The 21,600-nt window shown below is 36.1% G+C and overlaps 1 protein-coding gene across 1 annotated transcript in view; it reads right to left on the reverse strand.

Moving 5' to 3' along the window:
* Positions 1 to 21,600, reverse strand: part of LOC111054573 (tyrosine--tRNA ligase, cytoplasmic) — a 34,887-nt gene that overhangs the window by 8,134 nt on the left and 5,153 nt on the right. Inside the window, exons 4-9 of the mRNA XM_022341623.2 lie at positions 17,015 to 17,136; positions 14,048 to 14,188; positions 11,123 to 11,308; positions 6,767 to 7,015; positions 3,870 to 3,998; positions 1,520 to 1,670 (exon numbers count right to left, since the gene is read on the reverse strand). Coding sequence (XP_022197315.1) covers positions 1,520 to 1,670; positions 3,870 to 3,998; positions 6,767 to 7,015; positions 11,123 to 11,308; positions 14,048 to 14,188; positions 17,015 to 17,136 — 978 coding nt within the window. The remainder of the gene's footprint in view (positions 1 to 1,519; positions 1,671 to 3,869; positions 3,999 to 6,766; positions 7,016 to 11,122; positions 11,309 to 14,047; positions 14,189 to 17,014; positions 17,137 to 21,600) is intronic.

The raw sequence follows: 21,600 nt of genomic DNA on the forward strand, positions 1-21,600 counted from the left end.
CTCTACTCGACAGTCAATCATAATAATATACACACAGCGGTGTATAAATTGACTCGCAAGATGTATCTTTATTCGAATTTTTCACTTTTGGCGTAACATTTTAAGCAACAGCAAAATTAGTTGCATCCCGACGCATATTCATATATTCATAAATAGTGGGGGCCACATTTTCTTAGATCAGCAAATAATTAACCAATTGTATTAATACTTTATAAATAATTGTATAGCTTAATATGCTTTTTCTAATCATGACTATATTTTGAATGAACTCCTCTGGTCGTGTTGTACCCTCGACCAGAGAAATAATAATAATTATTATTATTAATCATTATAATATCAGATTAACCCATAAATCGATCTTGATAGACCAATGGATTGCAATAAACTGATAAACCGATCCCGATAAATTCGATGCATTGCAATATTTGCATTCATATTATGCACTGAACCATAGCCACCTCTAATCATGCTGGGGTGCTGGAATCCAACACATGGTCTACAACCGTACTACAGCCTACGTCACGGCTGCAGTTCCCCCACTCAAATGGCATGTCAACTCCAATACAACAGATGAGTGACTAACCTAACCTAACTTTGATTTGAGATGATCAATGATCTATAGCAGGGGTCTCCAACCTTTTTTTATCCAAGGGCCACATTGTTAATTCTTGAGAGGCTTAGAGGGCCAATAACAAGGATGTATGTAGAATTTGACTTGAGGGACCATTTTCTAATATCTCGCAATGATTGATCGCTGCTTGTTTACAGCTAATTTTACACTTATTAAGAAATGGAGTGGCAAGTAAGAAAAGATTACTGAACACACAGTTGTTGTCAAAGAAGTGTATAAATATATATTTTAAAAAATCGGTTGCAATAACTCGCGGTGGGCCGGATGTGGCCCGCGGGCCGTAGGTTGGAGAGCCCTGATCTATAGTGAGGTCCACATTATAATGACAGTGGAGAAAGATAGGAGAACAACGTTGCCGATAATCCGTCTGGTCAATGCCTTCTATAGACGGTAGCTGATACAGGTTTATTGATGTAATATTAACTGTCCATTCTCGTTTAAAATGATTAATTTTATTAAGCAACAAATTATATTTTTAAATAATTTCAAAATGAATTTTCATAATTGAGATGAAATATTTAGTTAATTAATGATCAATTCGAAATTGTTCAATCTGACCACAGAGCAAAGCGAGAAAGAGATAGCGCTATCGGCTTTGTTGAATGATAGACAAGGATAGCAGTACCATTGCTAAACAAACACTGCCATTATAACGTGGACCTCACTATAAAAAGGGAGGGATTTGTCGAATGATAGACAAGAATATCAACACCGATTTTAATCAAATTCAGCCATTATAACGTGGACCTCACTATAAAAAGGAGGGCTTTGTCGAATGATAGACAAGGATAGGAACACCGATTTTTTTTATCAAATTCAGCCATTATAACGTGGACCTCACTATAGAGAACTAATTTGAGGTGAATTATAAATTTATGAATGACTTACACAGAGGCGCAGAGCACCATTCCCTGCGATTCGACTCCCCGCATTTTGGCCGGTTTCAAATTGCATAGCACGACCACCATTCTATCCTGCATCTCTTCTATGGGCACATACTTCACCAGGCCACTCACTATAGTACGCGGCTCCTCTTCACCTGTACAATAAAAAACAACATGTGCAGGATAAACTGGACAATCCATAATATATAATAAAGAAAAGAATTGACTTATACACATATAATGTTTCATTTCAACAAAAAAAGCAAAATTTACAGACTTCTATAACGGTATACAATACAACACAGCATGAATATTATGCATACAGTGCAAAGTAAAGATAAAATAAAATAAACAATACTAATGACAACATTGTAAACAAATAAATACGGTACAGATATCACACTTCTAACAATTGTAAGACAATAATAAATATTATTTAGAATTGAATTTAGTACAGTTGCACTATGTAGCAGAAGATAATTAATGTACAAGATAAAATATTAGGGGTATTCACAATGTTGGAGTTAGCTGGCTAAGTCGAGCTATTCGCTAACTCCCTCTATTTGCTAAGTTTGTGTTAACTCAATGCTATAGTGGCACATTAGAGAAAAGTTAACAGACGAGATAGCAGATAGCGCAGGTTTCAGTCCGCTAACTCTGTTAAAACGGCGGCCATATTTTGTAGCAAAAGTGACGTTATAATCTTTGAGTTAGGTACACTAATTATCCGCTTGGACCGCTATTGCAGTTAGCTTATGGCAGTTGCTTTTAGATGGGGCATTTACAGTCCAGAGTTAGCAAATAGCACTTTAGCTGGCTAAAGCAACATTGTGAATAGCCCTACTATGTGCAAATAACCTTATTAACAAGGTCACGTCTGCATTAAAGGAGCATCATTGAACAGAAATAAAGTTCTTCAAAGTAAGCATAAAAGTAATTAAAAAAATTGAGAAAAACAAAGTTTTACAATCTAAAATCTGGTTTGGAACTAGCTGAAAGACAAAAAATCTATCCTCAATAACAAAAAATAAATCACTGATACAAGTGAGGTGGTCAGGTGAAAAAACCAATAGTTTTAATAAATAAAATGAATAAATAAATAATTAATAAATTTATTTCTTAAAAAAATTACAAACAAGCAATTAAAACATGAAAAGTACACAATATCTAAAATACAATACAATACTATAAAAAATATAGAATTTAATTGTATTGGAAATTAACCTACTCAACTATGGGAAACCCATGTACTAGAGTAGGTGTTAGTAGTAGTAATAGATTGTGGGTGGGGGTGCAAACAGCAAATAAGTTGGGTAAGTGAGCTCACATATTGTTTGAGATTATGTTTTCTATATGATGTCCTCCAGTTGAAATAATCAAGTTCTTAGCGGCAGTTTTGAATCTTGTTGGGTTTTCTATTGACTTGATTTGTGCAGGAAGTAGATTGTGGAGTTTTGGTGCTGAGTGGTTAAAGTGTCGTTGATATATTGCCTTCCTAGCCACGTTCCTAAAAAGAAGGTTTCTGTTTCTTGTGTTATGACTGTGATTCCTATGTTGAAAGCTTTCCGGGTTGACATAACATAACATATACATGTAGAATCGACATCCAAACAACATACACAGAATCCAGCATCTTTCGTGTCGATTTCTATAAGTTAGGGTTTCAGTATTTTTTATGATGCGTGCCCATCAGTATTCCCCATTTTAAAACTAAATTTATAAAAAATGATTAAATGAACTGAATAATGCTAAGAAATTATAATACTCTCGATTGAATAGAATTAGTTTTGAAATAGTTGAGAAATATTTTTATCAGATGGAAAGATTATCACGGAACTGGATAATTTCTCATATGGGATACAAATTCAAACGTAAACTGAGTTTATTAACATAAGTGAGATTTTGGTCTTGGAGAAAACAAATAACAGTTTTTAAGAGTAAATATTATGATTCAACTGTGAATTGTGATTCAACTGAATCAACAGAACAGGTGACATCAGATACTTGTGAATGAGAAAACTTCGTGAGGTCTACTGTTCACAGAACTACTGGAAGGCCTGTTTTAAATTTTTCAAGATTATATTACGTCAAGTTTTCAGTTTGTTAAGTTTTTAATTAGACCCGTACTCCGTAACCCGTTTACCTGCTAGTATTTTGAATAAAATTGACTTGATATTGTTATCATAATTATGATATTGAAATTATGGAGTAATAAACGAAACTAGTATCTTAAATTGTTTATCAGACTCTCCGATTGGCTGGTTCTCGACACGCCAACCCAATCAGAGAGTTTCCTGTCCTGTTGCGCCGAGCCGACTCGTCTGAAAAAACGCCTCGTATGTTTCGGCCCTTACCTAGATCGATGTGTTCTACGTAGAGAGCATCTGCATCAGGATGTTTGTCGACTTTAACAATTTTGCCAACTCTCACGTCCAATCGGCTGGGATCTATGGCGTCGTTCGTAGCCGTGCCACCACCCCCGCCTATCAAATTACATAAAATTACATCAATAAATTGCAATAATAAACTGCTAACAACAATAATATTGATATCTAAAACAGAAATAGCAATAAAAATCTGGTGTGGTACTGACACTCACACAACTTTCCTTGCTCATTGAACTGTAAGCCTCATTCTCAAACGAGAATAATTTAGGGGAATAACATAATGACGATTGGCGGTAACATAATTCAAACTACGATCAGACTACTGTATATGTGTATATATATAATTGTTTTCAGAGTTCTTTTTCCTTTGTGTAAATTGTGAAATTCGATTATTTTTTTCTAAAGTCGTCAAAACAGCTGTTCTACAGATAAAATATCTCGACTATGTGTTCTTTTTATAAACTGCTCTACCTACCTACCTCAAGCACGAGAAGGAGGTTACAAAGTATATTTCTCTAGGATGGGGTGGACCCCCCATTAGTTTCTCAGGAAGGGGACTCATGCCAGTTGATAGAGCTGATAAATAAATATACAGGGTATGAATTTGAAAAAAAATCGTTCAAGTCATTTTTGAGAAAATCGTGAAAAACATGTTTTTTTAGTTATGAATATTATTCATTTTTCTTAAGAATATTACGGAACTCCTGCAATTTTCCAAGAAATGAGACTCATGTCAGTTGATAGGGCTTATAAATAGGTATCCATTATATAAATTTGAAGAAAATTGTTAGAGCCGTTTTCGAGAAAACCGTGAAAAACATGGTTTTTTAGTAATTATCCGCCATCTTGAATTTAATTTTATTGAATTTCTTATTGTCGGATCCTCATGGTATAAGGACCTTGAATTTGAAATTTCAAGTCAATCAGATGATTAGGAATGGAGTTATGGTGTTCACAGACATACACACATACAGACCAATACCCAAAAATCATGTTTTTGGACTCAGGGGACCTTGAAACGTATAGAAAACTTAAAATTGGGGTATCTTAATTTTTTTGGAAAGCAATACTTTCCTTACCTATGGTAATAGGGCAAGGAAAGTAAAAATAGGTACCTATCTATCAGTGGCGAATATAGAATATATATATTTTTTCAAGGTTAATGTAAGGTTTAAGCCTGGTTTTCATAAGTAGAGTTAGGGCCGTTTGCACAGTCAAAGCTTAAACTCGATTTAATCAGCTGGTGGCTTAAACTAAAAATGAAACACGTAATAACAAACTAGACTTGATTTGTATTTAATCTAGGTAAAAATGAAATTTAGTTTAAACAGTCACTGTGCAAACAGCCCTTAGTGGTAGAGTTCCCTGGGCAAGTACTAACTAATGAAAACGTTCATGATGTAGTACTAGTTTTCAGTGGCATAGAGTGGGATACTACTCTACCACTTGCCTTCCCCCACCACCGCTTCTCACTCTACTCTACCACTACTATGCTAATGAAAACAGTCTTGAGCTAGTAGAGTAGAGTAGAGTCGTGCCGTAGGCTACCAAATTTAAGAAGTATTGTCATCTATTAAAAAGTATCAATAATTTATTAAAGTGATAATTCGACTGAGTCACTGTCGATGTTGTAGAACCGTTATATAATGGAATACAAACACACATATATCATCAAATTCCACGAAACCATGGTCCTGTACCAAATAAAACTGTAGAATTTGATGATATAAGTGTGTTTTTATTTCAAAGTATTTAAAAATTCTTATATGCTATAATACAATAAATTTTTTCAGAACAAAAACACCATTAAAATACTTAATTTAAACATAAATGATAACACTTGAAATACATAAGTGTTAAAGTGTTAATTTATTAAAAAGTATTGACATTTTAAGGTTAGTTCTGTTCATTAGACAACACACTTTACCTACTATTCGCAATTGTAGCCAAAACAGTTACTCGACCAAGTATTAGAGTAGAGTTAGTATGTCACTTTACTCGACCACTAACTCTACTAGTGAAAACCAGGCTTAACCGCCACAAAATTTGAAACTTTCTCTTTCCATTGGTATAAAGATTGTTCATTTAGGATTGGTACTGGTTAGTAATAAATCAATATTAAAAATGGCTCCATCATTTAGAATAATATTATAGATTATCTACAGTGAGGTCCAAGTTACAATGGCAGTGTTTGATTAGCAATGTTAATGCTATCCTTGTCTATCATTCAAAAAAGCGGATAGCGCTATCTCTTTCTCGCCTTGCTTTGTTGCCAGATTGTCTTTTAAAAAAGTAGAATTAACGATTAAGTAACAAAATATTTCATCTTAATTATGAAATTATTCAAAAACAAATTCCTTGCTTAATAAAATATAATCGATCATTTTAAACGAGAATGAACAGTTAATTACATCAATAGACCTGTATCAGCTACCGTCTATACAAGGCATTGACAAGAAAGAGGATCGGCAACGTTGTTCTGCTATCTTTCTCCACTGCCATTATAACGTGGACCTCACTATATGTATATTTATTAATTGAATCCATTCATTATGATGTTATTCAATTCGGGCAGAGGTGTCAGCAGTGTGGTTATGGTGCGATGTCGGGCTACTGATCAGTACAGCTCTGAAAGCTTCTATTTGCTTCAATAGCGCTTCAGTCGACAGATGGTCTTTGTACGCATTGTAAAACGCATCTTACTGGCTGTGCGCATGCGTGCCGTCAGTCTTACTTTGTACATGGAATCTCTACGGAAAAGACAAGCGCGACTGACGTATGCACAGACGGTCGGTAGAGCTCTGTAACCGGCCTTAGAATAACATTATAGATGATCTAGTTGAATCTGCACATGTTGTTATCACCTTGTTTGGCCTGAGCAGGTTGCTGTTTCTTGCCTGCCGGTGGCGGATAGGCGGACGCAGCCAAGGCCTTCAGTTCGGGTGCCTCGAAAGTTCGACGTATCGGCTCCAACAAATCGTTGATGTATCGTTCGGTTGCCGCTTTCAAATCGGCCGGATGCAGTTGCGACGTCGCAAAGCAAGCGGCCAGTTCGTCGTAAGTCGCAAACGACAAATTGCCTCCGTTCTTATCGTCGCGGTGGATCTCGAACTCTGAAATCGAATCGAAAATCAACTAATTACAAGTTTATCCGTCATAAAATAACATCAAGGGCCGGTTTCCGAGCTCGGGATTTAGCTAAGTTCTAGACTTTGAACAGCTGGAGTCAGAAAATTGGCTAACTGAAACGGAGCGTAGTCGTAGTCATTGTCAAAGTAACGTTTAAATTAATTTCGAAAAACTATAAAATTGAACACAAAATAGAATAAAGAGAAAATAGTGTAAAGTTTCAGCTGTTTTGAATTTAGGAATGTTTCATTTCGTCAAGGAACATTTCCAATTATAGAAATGAGAAAATAAAGATTTATTTTGCTGTAGCTATTTACTGCGACAATGCCCCGTTTTTGAAAGTCAATTTTCTGACTCCAGCTGTTTAAAGTCCAGAACATAACTAAATCCCGAGCTCAGAAATCGGCTCTAAAATTGAATAGAATGCATTTGAGGAAATACAAAATGAGAATATATTATTTTTCACTGAGAAACAGTAGAACACAGATGGAAATAGATTATAAGTTGCATTTGTTCAAATGCTAACTAATGAATAAATAATTATTATTTAACGAAAATCACAATTAAATGCTGTAAATCACCCCGAAGACTTCTGCTACTGCAAATATTGACAACAGGATAAACAGCTAGATGGAAATTCGATGAGCGCTACTATACGAAAATTATTTGTCAGCCCGGGAATCGAACCCGGTACCTCCTAATTGCCGGTCAGGAATGCTTAGCCTTACACCAAACTGACAATCTCTAGATAGCAGCGCTCATTTTATGAGAAGCCAATACGCCTGATTTACAGCATTTAATTGGGATTTTGGTTTAATAATAATTAAAATAGTATAAAATTGAAAAACATTTTCTCGCGATAGATTTAGAATTCTGAAATTAAATCGAAAATAGATTAAGTATATCTTCAATCGCCATAAAATTGAACAGAATGCAATGAAAATTACTCACTTTTATTTTAAGGAGCTACTGAAAGTAACATCAAGTCCCCTTTTATTTTACCACAAAATAACTACAGTATGGTCCACGTTATAATGGCAGTGCTTGATAAGCAATGGTATTGGAATCCTTGTCTATCATTTAACAAAGCGGATAGCGCTATCTCTTTCTCGCTTTGCTCTGTTGCCAGATCGTCTTTTAACAATGTAATATTAATAATTAATTAACAAAATATCTTAATTATGAAAAATCATTATGAAATTATTGAAAAATATAATTCCTTGCTCAATAAATTATAATTGATTATTTTAAACGAGAATGAACCGTTAATATTACATCAGTAAACCTGTATCAGCTACCGTCTATAGAAGGCATTGACAAGACAGAGGATCGACAACGTTTTTCTCCTATCTTTCTGCACTGCCATTATAACGTGGACCTCACTATAGATTTAACTATACTTCATGTGTCATTTATACTTAAAAATAGCTCTTGAAGAGTTCTTCTTCTACTTCTTCTTCCTCTCCCCTCTTCACCGCCTCATTCTTTTTCCTATTCTCCTCCTTCTTCTTCTTCTTCTTCTTTCGTGTCTGGGGGCACACAGAGTCGAATACTATTCCAAAATCAGCTGCAGAAACTACTTTGTGATTTTCTAAAATAATATCCTCCATCGTGCAATGTATTTTCATATTAGGACAGGTGATGAGGTGTTCCTAGTTTCGAGTCATTGCACATTGGCACATTGCATCCTCACTATAATCCCATCTCACAGCTGCAGCTCCGACCTGTCTCTCATCTCAAACGAATCAAGGACTTCCATGTAGTGTATGACAGATGGAAACCGGCAGTTCCTTCCTCTTTTAGTTCCATGATGGCTTGATGGTTTCAAACTAGTTGTGTTGTGATGAAATAGAAGGGTACTTGATATATTCTATTGTGCTTCTATGCTATAGTGAGGTCCACGTTTTAATGGCAGTGTACGGTTGATAATAGTGTTGCTATTCTTGTTTAACATGCAACAAAGCAGATAGCGCTATCTCTCTCTAGCTTTGCAATGTTGTCAATTTGCCAGAAATATTTCATTTTTACATGTGTCAGTGACTGTACAGATGTAAACAAGCAATTCTCAGCCGCCATTTTTTTACCATTCTACAAAAATACTTCAGTACACAAGTCGTATAACTGATTTGAAATGTATTTTTGAATAAATGAAATAATTTTTAGATATTACCGTATGAGAAACACAAATTATAATACCTGAAATGACACTTTAAAAGTCGACAACTTGACATCCTAGGCCCGGTTGCACAAAAGCCGGTTGAATTTTAACCGTAGTTAATTCCACGAGTACCAATCAGAGAAGGCCTTTTTGATAAGACGGCTTCTCTGAAAGGTTCTCGCGGAATTAATCATGATTAAAATTTAACTGGCTTTTGTGCAACCGGCAACTGGACTTCGCTTCATCCATGCTTCAGTTAGCCTACCTACTCGTACCGGTATGAACAATAGAAATGTTATTTCAGAATTACTTTCATTAAAATTATCTTAATATAAAGAGAAATTCTATTTTTCTATTATTTTTAAAAGAAATTGGGATAGAATACCGACCGAATAACTTAATTTCTGTTGTTTTGAAGTTCACATTGGTTTATCAAAGCTTTTTAAATTAGCCGCCATCTCAGCTTTGTATGAAAATGAAAATCTGATCTCAGTTATGAAAGCAAAGGTTAGAATCAAATTATGAAAAAAGATATTTTATTAATGAATTGAATTAATTTGGCATGGAATTGATTATTTTATCAAGGAAATGAGAACTATTATTGGATTAAATTTAATGGGAAATTTAATTGAGTAACAGTTGTGGCAAAATGTAGGTAGTCAATTTGTGGTGAACTTGGCAACGTTGTTCTGCTATCTTTCTTCACTGCCATTATAACGTGGACCTCACTACAGTTGTGTTGTGATAAAATGAAAGGATACTTGCATAGAGAAACAATAGCATAAATAGAGTTCCATGGTATAGGGCGTTTATGTCGCAACTTTTACTGTCAACTCAAGCCGATAATCCACGTAGTTCTTTCCCGTGAAGCTTTATGACGCTGGTAGTCTCTCATATTGTGCCGTTCATACACTCTTACCCGCTCAAAATAGTGAAAATCTACAACAAACGACAGTAATCGGCTTGAGATAACAGTAAAAGTTGCGACATAAACGCCCTATACCATGGGATATCTACTAACGCTATTGTTTCTCTATGGTACTTGATATATTAATTACTTTCCTTGCCCTATTACCTACCATAGGTAAGGAAAGTATTGATTTCCGAAAAAAATTAAGGTACCCAAATTTCTATACGTTTCAAGGTCCTCTGAGTCCAAAAAAGTGGTTTTTGGGTATTGGTCAGTATGTGTGTGAGTGTATGTGTGTGTGTGTGTGTGTGTGTGTGTTGTGTGTGTGTGTGTGTATGTGCGTCTGTGTACAGGATATCTCATCTCCCAATTAACGGAATGACTTGAAATTTTGAACTTAAGGTCCTCACAATATAAGGATCCGACACGAACAATTTCGATCTAATGCAATTCAAGATGGCGGATAAAATGGCAAAAATGTTGTCAAAAATAGGGTTTTTCGCGAAAACGGCTCCAACGATTTTGATCAAATTTATACCTAAAATAGTCATTGAAAAGCTCTATCAACTGCCACAAGTTCCATATCTGTAAAAATTCCAGGAGCAAGTCCCATCTATGCAAAGTTTGATCTTAGATTCTCAATTATCAGGCTTCAAACATAATTTAAACAAAAAAATCCAAGTGGAAAAGATTAAGCATGAAAATCTCTACAATTAATGTCCAGTAACATTTTCATCTAAAATTCAAAATAAGCTCGAAATTCGAGAAAATGTTATTATTTCAATTGCAAACTGTTGGCAACTGTTGATTCTATTAAATCATTCACTATGAAGAGATAGCAGACATCGTGTGTCTCCAGCGTTATTGCCCAGTCACCAGCTGGCTTGGATCTTTGAATAGTAGACTTGAGATGCGCATGAACACTAGCGTCAGGTGATAAATTTTCATAACGGCAAGGAAAGTTGTGTGAGTGCGCCACACCAGATTTATTGTATTGTGTTTCTATGCCTATGTGTTACTCACTCTGGCCAGACTTGAAGAGACTGAAGACAACATGCTTTGCGAATGCCAGTACCCCGTTATCGTCCACGTTGCCAGGCTCACAGAATGCCTTCTTCAGCTTCTTCTTAACAGCAGCCGGACTATCCAACAAATCTATCTTGCTGTCCTCTTCCGAGGAAGACATCTTGCCTCCCGCTAGACCGGCCACTGCAACAAAAACATCCAAGTTATCGTTAATGCTGTGTCATCATCTAAATTTGGGAGAAAAATAGCACAAGGACTACTATATTATTTGATCTACCAATGTTATTATATCAGTGTCATTTGTATCGTGAATAAATAAATGAATAAATAAAATAATGCAGAATATAATGCAACAGAATAGACTAGAATGAAATAGGAGTATTCCAAACTGACAAAAAATGACAAAGTACATTTAAATGTATGTACAGACTTAGTCTATAGTGACGTCCATGTTATAATGGCAGTGGAGCAGGAAGATAGGAGAACAACGTTGCCGAACCTCTCTGTCTTGTCAATGACGGTAGCTGATACAGGTTTAATGATGTCATATTAATTGTTCATTCTTGTCTAAAATAATCAATTATATTTTTCAATAATTTCACAATGAATTCATAATCAAGATGAAATATGTTGTTGATTAATTATCAATTCTACATTGTTAAAATACGATCTGGCAACAGAGCAAAGCGAGAAAGAGATAGCGCTATCTTATTTGCTGAATGATAGACAAGAATAGCAATACCATTGCTAACCAAACACTGCCATTATAACGTGGACCTGACTATAGCTGCACACCCGTATCAATTTTTGAATGTATGTTTTTTGTAATCCTTATAAATTTTCTATTAGATAAAACATAACTTGGCGAACATAATTACGATGTGTTTACTTAATGAACACATCATGTGTATGTCAAGTTCCATTCAATCTTGTAGAATTTCCGTCCAAATCCGGTAGAACGGGAAAAAATCGTATGTCCAAAAATCGATGTGTGTAACTGGCTTTACGTTAAACGAACATATGCATTTCACTTTTCACCAACTTAAGCTATTCTTATTATAACTATATTTTGTACAGAAACAGATATACAATAAGCATAGCGTCAGCTGATGATAGTGGAATGAGCGTGTTATCGGCGCGAAAGTCTGTTCGCACAGCACACAGCATCAAACAGACGGACAAAAATGAAACATATGCATGCATACGTGAGCTGATTGACTGAGCAAAGTGAGGTCTAAGATTCAAGTCGACCGTTTTGTATTTTCAAGTTTGTATGTTTTATTTATTTATGTTCTGCATTTACGGCGAAACGTGGCAATAGATTTTCATTAAATTTGACAGGTATGTTCCTTTTTGAATTTCGCGTCGACGTATATATAAGGTTTTGTGAAATTTTGCATTTTATGGATAATAAAAAGGAGAAGGAGTCTCCTTCGACCGCCAATATTACCAAAAAAAATTAGACTATAGAATTATTTATCATAAATTACTGTCGAGTGGATTATTAATTGCATGCGTCATTGCAAGCAATCAATATCTCAACATAACTTGGCGAACATAATTACGATGTGTTTACTTAATGAACACATCATGTGTATGTCAAGTTCCATTCAATCTTGTAGAATTTCCGTCCAAATCCGGTAGAACGGGAAAAAATCGTATGTCCAAAAATCGATGTGTGTAACTGGCTTTACGTTAAACGAACATATGCATTTCACTTTTCACCAACTTAAGCTATTCTTATTATAACTATATTTTGTACAGAAACAGATATACAATAAGCATAGCGTCAGCTGATGATAGTGGAATGAGCGTGTTATCGGCGCGAAAGTCTGTTCGCACAGCACACAGCATCAAACAGACGGACAAAAATCAAACATATGCATGCATACGTGAGCTGATTGACTGAGCAAAGTGAGGTCTAAGATTCAAGTCGACCGTTTTGTATTTTCAAGTTTGTATGTTTTATTTTATTTATGTTCTGCATTTACGGCGAAACGTGGCAATAGATTTTCATTAAATTTGACAGGTATGTTCCTTTTTGAATTTCGCGTCGACGTATATATAAGGTTTTGTGAAATTTTGCATTTTATGGATAATAAAAAGGAGAAGGAGTCTCCTTCGACCGCCAATATTACCAAAAAAAATTAGACTATAGAATTATTTATCATAAATTACTGTCGAGTGGATTATTAATTGCATGCGTCATTGCAAGCAATCAATATCTCAATATAACTTGGTAAAAAATCAGGTGTTGTGTGGACTATTAATTGCATGAGTCATTGCACGCAATTTTTATGCAATATTAAATGCACTATTAATCGCACTATTATTAAACTGAAAGTAACATAGTATTTCCTCTCGACCTTTATCTGCTTTCAACTCGGGCTGACCTGTTGCCAGTATGTCTTGGAGGAGATTAGCTATTGATGTTTGAATTTTTGATACAGCCATTATTAGTCGTTTTCACAGCGATATCTCGCCGAACGACAGAATTTAGTCTGATGGACAGTATGGACAGAGTAGGCTGTGGTTTATAACTGCGCGAGGTCTACTGTCCACCGAACTAATATACTCGTTTCAAATTAAGTTCGGACTTGAGTAGTAGAGAAGGCATACAGCGGCAGGGATACAACGGCGGCTATGTTGCCATTGTGTACCGGCCAGCGTTCTCCAATTTCCAGTGAGTATTCAAGCGCTCATGTTAAACTTAGGAAGTTTCCTCTCTGCAATCACAGACTCGACTGGCTCTATTCGACAAATTGACAACTACGCTTCCACCTATGACTCAATCCATCACTGCAATTGGCTGATCTCCCTCCATTTCTCTGCGCCGCAAATTCCTCCAAGTCTGAAGAAGATTTGCACGGAGTATAGTGTCTGAATGGATGAATGAATGAATGAATGAATGAAATGACTCACCCATGGGATTCATGAGATGAATGCGTTTAGCATATCCCAATTGGGGCAGATACTTTTCCGACATTGTGAAAATCTTTCTCTGGTCCACACCACCGAACTGAGCGTCCACTTTCAGGTATTCCTCATCCAGAGCCTGCAGTCCTGAAAGCACAACACATTTTCATTTACACAAATCATGGAAATGGAAAAGTTGATAATATCATGAGTAGAGTAGGCCTATACACAAGTAGATGATGATCCTGTGATAATATTGAGGGTTAAAGCACATACTAAAGAGTGTTTCCAGAATCCCTCCCATATCCTATAGTGATGATGGCACTGATGAAAGATAGCAGAACAACGTTGCCGATCCTCTGTCTTGTCAATTCCTTCTATATACGGTAGCTTATACAGGTTTATTGATGTAATATTGCCAAAATTTTGCCAAAAACAAAATACAAAAAAGCTTTACAAAAAAATAAATATAAGTATATGCTACTGCACTTAAACCAAGATACATACATTATTTAATTAGATATAATAACGAAATGATATCCTTTACATTACAAACAATAGTTTTAAAATGAAGATTCAATTTATGATCACATGCATAAGTACAGTAGGTGAGGCAAAAACACCGGCAAAAGGAAGATTCCTTGTGCGCCAGTGTGAGTCGTAAATCAGCTTAATCAGGGATGTAATATATAAACTTGAATCTAGCGTATGAAGTGTTCCAAAATATAATTTATAATATGAAGTTGATTATTGTATAAAAGTCAATGATTGGAAATAATTCAAGTTTAGCCATGCCTCTATGGCTCTTTTTCTGTGTTTATTATTTCAGAAATTATTAAGTGGAAATTCACTTTCTAGTATATTTATGAATTTACTGCTAATGTAGTAAAGTTGCCTTCTAAGAAGAGCTGAGTTGGTGTTATATATTTCATATTTTCATATTGTATTAGGTCTAAGATTATAATTTATGTCATCGGCTAGAGGGAAATTATGCTCGTATTTAAAACTGTAATTTGTTATGCAACTAAGATATAACTGTTGTATAGTTTTAACATCAAATTCACTGAACAAAATCTTACTATCATAAAGTTCTAGGTTTCTTTAAAATTGTCTTAACTGTTCATTCTTGTTTAAAATAGATTATTCTTTATTAAGCAAAAAATTATACTTCTCAATTATTTCATAATCAATTTTCAAGTCCAAAACAATAGGCCTACTGGAAAAAGATATGTAGGATGGCCAAGAAAGAGATTGGTACCGGATCAGGTTAATTAATAAACCTATAGTGAAGTTCACGTTATAATGGCAGTGTAGGAAGATAGGGGAAAAGGTTTGCCAGATCTCAGCCTTGCCACCCAAACAGCTGATACTGGTACATCTGATGAATTTAACTGTTCATTATTGTTGAAAAAAGTTAATCATATTTTATTTGTCAAGAAAAAACATTTTTTGAAGATGTAATGATAAATTTTCATTATTGAGATTAAAATATTTTGTCAATTAGTAGAATTTCTACATTGTTGATAAACGATGTGGCAAAATAGCAATGCGTGAAAGAGATAGCGCCATCTGCTTTGTTGAACGATAGACAAGGATAGCAACTATCTAATATATTCTATAGGTTCAAGGTCCCCTGAGTCCAAAAAAGTGGTTCTTGGGTATTGGTGTGTGTGTGTGTGTGTGTGTGGTGTTGTGTGTGTGTGTGTTGTGGTGTGTGTGTGTGTGTGTGTTGTGTGTGTGTGTGTATGAGTGTATGTGCGGCCTTGTACACGATATCTCATCTACCAATTAACGGAATGACTTGAAATTTGGAACTTAAGGTCCTTCCCCTATAAGGATCCGACACGAACAATTTCAATCAAATTCAATAAAAGATGGCAGCTAAAATAGCGAAAATGTTGTCAAAAACAGGGTTTTTCACGATTTTCTCGGCTCCAGCGATTTTGATCAAATTTATACCCAAAATAGTCATTGATAAGCTCTATCAACTGCCACAAGTCTCATATCTGTAAAAATTCCAGGAGCTCCGCCCCATCTATGCAAAATTTGATTTTATATTCTCAATTATCATGCTTCAGATGAAATTTAAACAGAAAATTTCGAGTGGAAAAGATTAAGCATGTAAATCTCCACAATTAATGTATAGTAACCTTGTCACCTAAAATTTAAAATAAGCTCAAAATTCGAGAAAATGTTATTTCAATTGCAAACTGTTGGCAACTGTTGATTCTGTTGAATCATTCACTATGAAGAGATAGCAGACTTCGTGTTTCTCCAGTGTTATTGTCTTGTCACCAGCTGTCTTGGATCTTGAATAGTAGACTTGAGATGCGCGTTAACACTAGCGTCAGGTGATAAATTTAATAAAGGCAAGGAAAGTTGTGGGAGTGCGCCACACCAGATTTTTAAACTAAAGAGTCAGTAACTAAGACTTCCGTCGGTTTGAAAATTATATTCAGATATGTTTCGTAACCATAAACAATGCCCTATAGTCAGGTCCACACAGTGTGTTTAATTAGCAATGGTATTGCATCCTTGTCTATCATTTAACAAAGCGGATATCGCTATCTCTTTCTCGCTTTTCTCTATTACCAATGGTCTTTTAACATTATAGAATTAATAATTAATCAACAAAATATTTCATCTTAATTATGAAAATTCGTTATGAAACTATTGAATATATTAATTCTTGCTTAATAAATATGATTGATTATTTTTAACGAGAATGAACAGTTAATATTACATCAATAAACCTGTATCAGCTACCGTCTATAGAAGGCATTGACAAGACAGAGGAACGTTGTTCTGCTATCTTCTTCGCTGCCATTATAACGTGGACCTCACTATAGCTATAGAATATTAGTAGGGAGTTGGGATATAGAGGCACTGATATGATGTATCTACTGGTAACCTCAACAAAATAATTTCCGAATAGATGATTATTAATTCGAGTGAATAAGTGAATTATTTTACCAGGGTACAAGAGGCCTGAAAGCAGTGGATGCTCCACTTGCTTCACCACTTCGGCTCCAGCTTTTTTCGCGTCATGCTCTGTTATCACAGAACTCAGTCGGTACACGTCCAACGTGTATTCTCTGCAAAACAAAAAAAAAACATTTTTTGTCATAGTCATTCAATTTCAGCTGTTTTACATCCATGGAATCAAGCCGGTAAACAGCTCATTGTAGAACAAATATGATTTCATTACAACATACTATACTGTGATAAAATCATATGTTTTCCTACAGTTACGTTGAAAAGTGGCCATTGCTGCACTGATTACAGAACGCAAAGAATCACTTTTCCGCTCTAGTGCGGGAAAAATTTTTCTGCACTCCAGATTTGCAACATGGCAACGCAAAATACTTAGTAGGTTATATGGAGCAACAGTGCAGCAAATCAAAATGAAGTTGGTAACAGTGACTGGGCTGCTATAGTGAGCAGAGGTGCAACCAAGCACAACGCGCTAATTATTATTCATATATATTATAACCAAGGACAACGAGGACTTTAGGATTTTAAGATTAAGGTTTATCAATAAAAAAATTACACAGAAAAACATTTGATGCATTTCAGGCAATTTTACCCATATTACCACTTTTCATATTGAATGGTAACTGTAGGAAAAACTTAATGTGAATACGTGCGCAAGTTCCTCTGCTGCACTCAAGAAACCATTCCGCCCTCGCCTACGGCTCGGGCGTAAACGTTTCTTTCGGTGCAGCAAACTGACACTTTGCGCACTAGTTGCACATAACTATTTCTTTACAGTCGAGTATGTTCCTAGTTCCGAATTGGGAACAGCAAAACTGGTACAAGAAACCGTCTTTTAGCGCTCTAGGTGGAACTTTTGTCAATTCGAAACTTGTAAACTAGGTTATGTTTATAGAATGCATGTAGTAATGTCAGCACATGCAGGTAATGTTTTCTGTTTTTCAATTATTCTTTTCTAGATCATTATGACAAAAAATAGTGTAAGTTACTTGGACGTGAATGTCTTTTGTAGTGCTCGAATGGAGTTCTAGTCTCGGCTAACGCCTCGACTAGAACATCATTCTCGCCTGCAAAAGGCCCCTTCCCGTCCTTGTGACTTAAGATACTATTTTCATTCACTTGATCAACTATAAAACTTATAAAAGGAACATAAAAATAATAAATATATGAATACGATTATACAGATTTGGGCAGAGAGGTATGCATGATTTGAAATAACAGTTACACACTCATTTTTAAACAAAACTAGAAATTTATTTTTCTAGTGTGCACCTTGGATGTTGCCATTATAAAAATTGAAGCGGAAAAAATTAAAACATTGATTATGTACGAAAAATAGCATCTGTTGAATGCTGTTCGTTTTTGTCCATACAGTCCTGTAGAAGTTGTGAGAAGTTGTCAATACTCCTCTGAATTGAATAGGGGTGATACTTGCCAAGGTCCCAAGTGGAACTATAGTTAGCTTAGGTCCACGGTGTAAGGGCAGTATTTGATTAACATTGGTGTTGCTTCCCTTGTCTATCATTCGACAAAGCAGATAGTGCTATCCTTATCTAGCTCCGCAACGTTGCCAGATTGGTTTTAGCAATTTATAAATAATATATTAGTTGACAAAATATGTAACAGATAATCAGCTACTCTGTAGTCTTCCTCCTACTATAGTGAGTTCCACGTTATAATGGCAGTGTTTGATAAGCAATGGTATTGCTATCCTTGTCTATCATTGAACCAAGTGGATAGCGCTATCTCTTTCTCGCTTTGTTCTCTTGCCAGAACAACAATGTAGAATCAATAATTTATTAACAAAATATCACAACTTAATTATGAAAATTCATTATTTATTTTGAATTGGTTATTTTAAGCGAGAATGAACCGTTAATATTGCATCAATAAGCCTGTATCAGCTACCGTCTATAGAAGGCATTGACAAGACAGAGGATCGGCAACGTTTTTCTCCTATCTTTCTCCACTGCCATTATAACGTTGGCCTCACTATAAGCACTCTTTTTGGATTTTAAAAATGTTTAAAAATACATTTTGTTACTTGACAATAAATTTATTTTACGACTGCATTCAATAAGAAACCCAAGAGTGACAAAATTTGACACAGATAAATTGAAGACAAGGGAAATTGCTGTGCAATATGAAGAGAAGTTAAAGCATCTATTAGCACCTGGAGAGACGGAGGGAGTCAATGATGTGGAGCGTGATTGGGAAATATTGAAAGGGGCTTTGACAAGAGCAGCAGAGGAAACATTAGGCAACATGCGACCTGTTCGGAGGGAAGAATGGTTTGACCAAGAATGTAGAGAAGCAAGGCAGAGAGCACTGCAAAGAGTGACCAGGAATACCAGAGAGGCGTTTGTAAGAGCCAGGACTCTGACAGCAAACATATGTAGAGAGAAGAAACGAGTTTGGGAAAGGAGGAAGATTGATAAGATACAGGAACAAGCCACAAACAGAAGAATAAGGGAGATGTACAGCTTGGTAAGAGAAGAAAAGAAGGGTTTCCAAGCTAGAGCAGTACTGATAAGAGAAAAACATGGAAATCTGGCTGGGGACCCAGCTGCGGTTCTGGAACGATGGGCAGAATATTTTGAGAATTTGTTGAATCCCATCGGTAAGAGAGGTGGGTTCAGATTTTTGGAAGACCAAATTACAATTGCAGACCGGGAACCGGGGCTTGAAGAAGTCAGTGAAGCCATGCAGGAGCTGAAGAACAACAGAGCACCAGGCAGTGATAAAATTGCAGCTGAACTGTTGAAGCATGGAGGAGAGCTGGTTTTGAGAAAGGTGCATGCCCTGGTCTGTAAAGTGTGGAGGGAAGAGAAAATGCCGGATGACTGGAAAATGGCACTCCTTTACCCAATACATAAAAAAGGCTCCAAGTCGGAATGTGCTAATCACCGTGGTATTGCTCTGTTAAATGTAGCTTACAAGGTCTTTGCAAAGGTGTTAGCAAAGAGGTTGGCACCTTATGCTGAAAATGCTCTTGGAGAATATCAGAGTGGTTTCAGACAGGGGAGAGCACAAACGGATCATATATTCACTATCAGAACAATACTGCAGAAGTGCTATGAATTCAATATTCCTGTCCATCAGTTATTCATAGACTACAAGCAAGCATATGATAGTGTAGACAGGACGTATATGCTAGAAACACTCTGCATACTGGAGATTCCACATAAGTTGGTGCACCTTGTGAACATGACATTGACAGGAACCAAAAGCAAAGTTAGTATCGCTGGTCAAGTTTCTCGAGAGTTCGGCATTGAGAGGGGTCTGAGACAGGGAGATACTCTGTCAGGCACTCTGTTTAACCTTGTCTTGGAAAGAGCAGTCAGAAATATAGGTTTGAATGCTGGAGGTACACTGCTTACTAGAATGGCATAGTGCATAGCATATGCAGATGATGTAGATATCTTAGCCCGAAGGGAGGAGGATCTGATTGAAAGTTTTAGAAAATTGGAGGAAGAGTCAAAAAAACAGGTATGGCAGTCAATGGAAGTGAGACTGTGTACATGAGGATGACTAGAGACCAGAGGATACCTGAAGAGCTCGCACTGAAGGACATCGTTTTAAAATAGTAGAATGTTTTAAGTATCTTGGATCCCTGATCACTAACAAAAATGAAAATCAAATGGAAATCAAAGAGAGATTGAAAGCTGGAAATAGGGCATACTTCAGCCTACAGAAAATCCTTAGATCAAGGCTGTTGATCTGGAGCAGTAAAATTGAAATTTATAGGACAGTTCTGCGACCAGTGGTGATGTATGCTTGTGAAACATGGGTGTTGACAAGTTGTGATAAGATGCTGTTGAATCGATGGGAGAGAAAAATCCTAAGAAGAATTTATGGGCCAGTGTTAGAGGCTGATAGGTGGCGACTCAGAAAAAATGATGAGCTCTATAATCTGTATGGGCAACCGAGCATTGTTACTGAAATTAGAAGGCACGTATTGGTTGGTTGGGCCATGTGGAACGTATGCCGCAAACCCGTACAGCACGTATGTCTCTGTATCAGCAACCAGGGGGACAAAGAAAGCGAGGCCGACCACGCAAGAGATGGTTGGACGACGTGGAGGCAGACCTTCAATCCTTGGGTGTGAGAAGATGGAGGCAGCGAGCACAGGACAGAGATGCATGGAAGAGGCTTGTGGAGGAGGCCAAGGCTCTTCAAGGGCCGTAGAGTCAATGAGTAGTAGTAGTTTATTAGTTGACAAAATATGTAACAGATAATCAGCTACTCTGTAGTCTTCCTCCTACTATAGTGAGTTCCACGTTATAATGGCAGTGTTTGATAAGCAATGGTATTGCTATCCTTGTCTATCATTCAACAAAGCGGATAGCGCTATCTCTTTCTCGCTTTGCTCTCTTATCAGAACAACAATGTGGAATCAATAATTAATTAACAATATATCACAACTTAATTATGAAAATTCATTATTTATTTTGAATTGTTTATTTTAAGCGAGAATGAACCGTTAATATTACGGTACATCAATAAGCCTGTATCAGCTACCGTCTACAGAAGGCATTGACAAGACAGAGGATCGGCAACGTTTT

This window comes from Nilaparvata lugens, chromosome 11, assembly GCF_014356525.2.
Source record: "Nilaparvata lugens isolate BPH chromosome 11, ASM1435652v1, whole genome shotgun sequence".
In the NCBI taxonomy this organism is placed as follows: domain Eukaryota; kingdom Metazoa; phylum Arthropoda; class Insecta; order Hemiptera; family Delphacidae; genus Nilaparvata; species Nilaparvata lugens.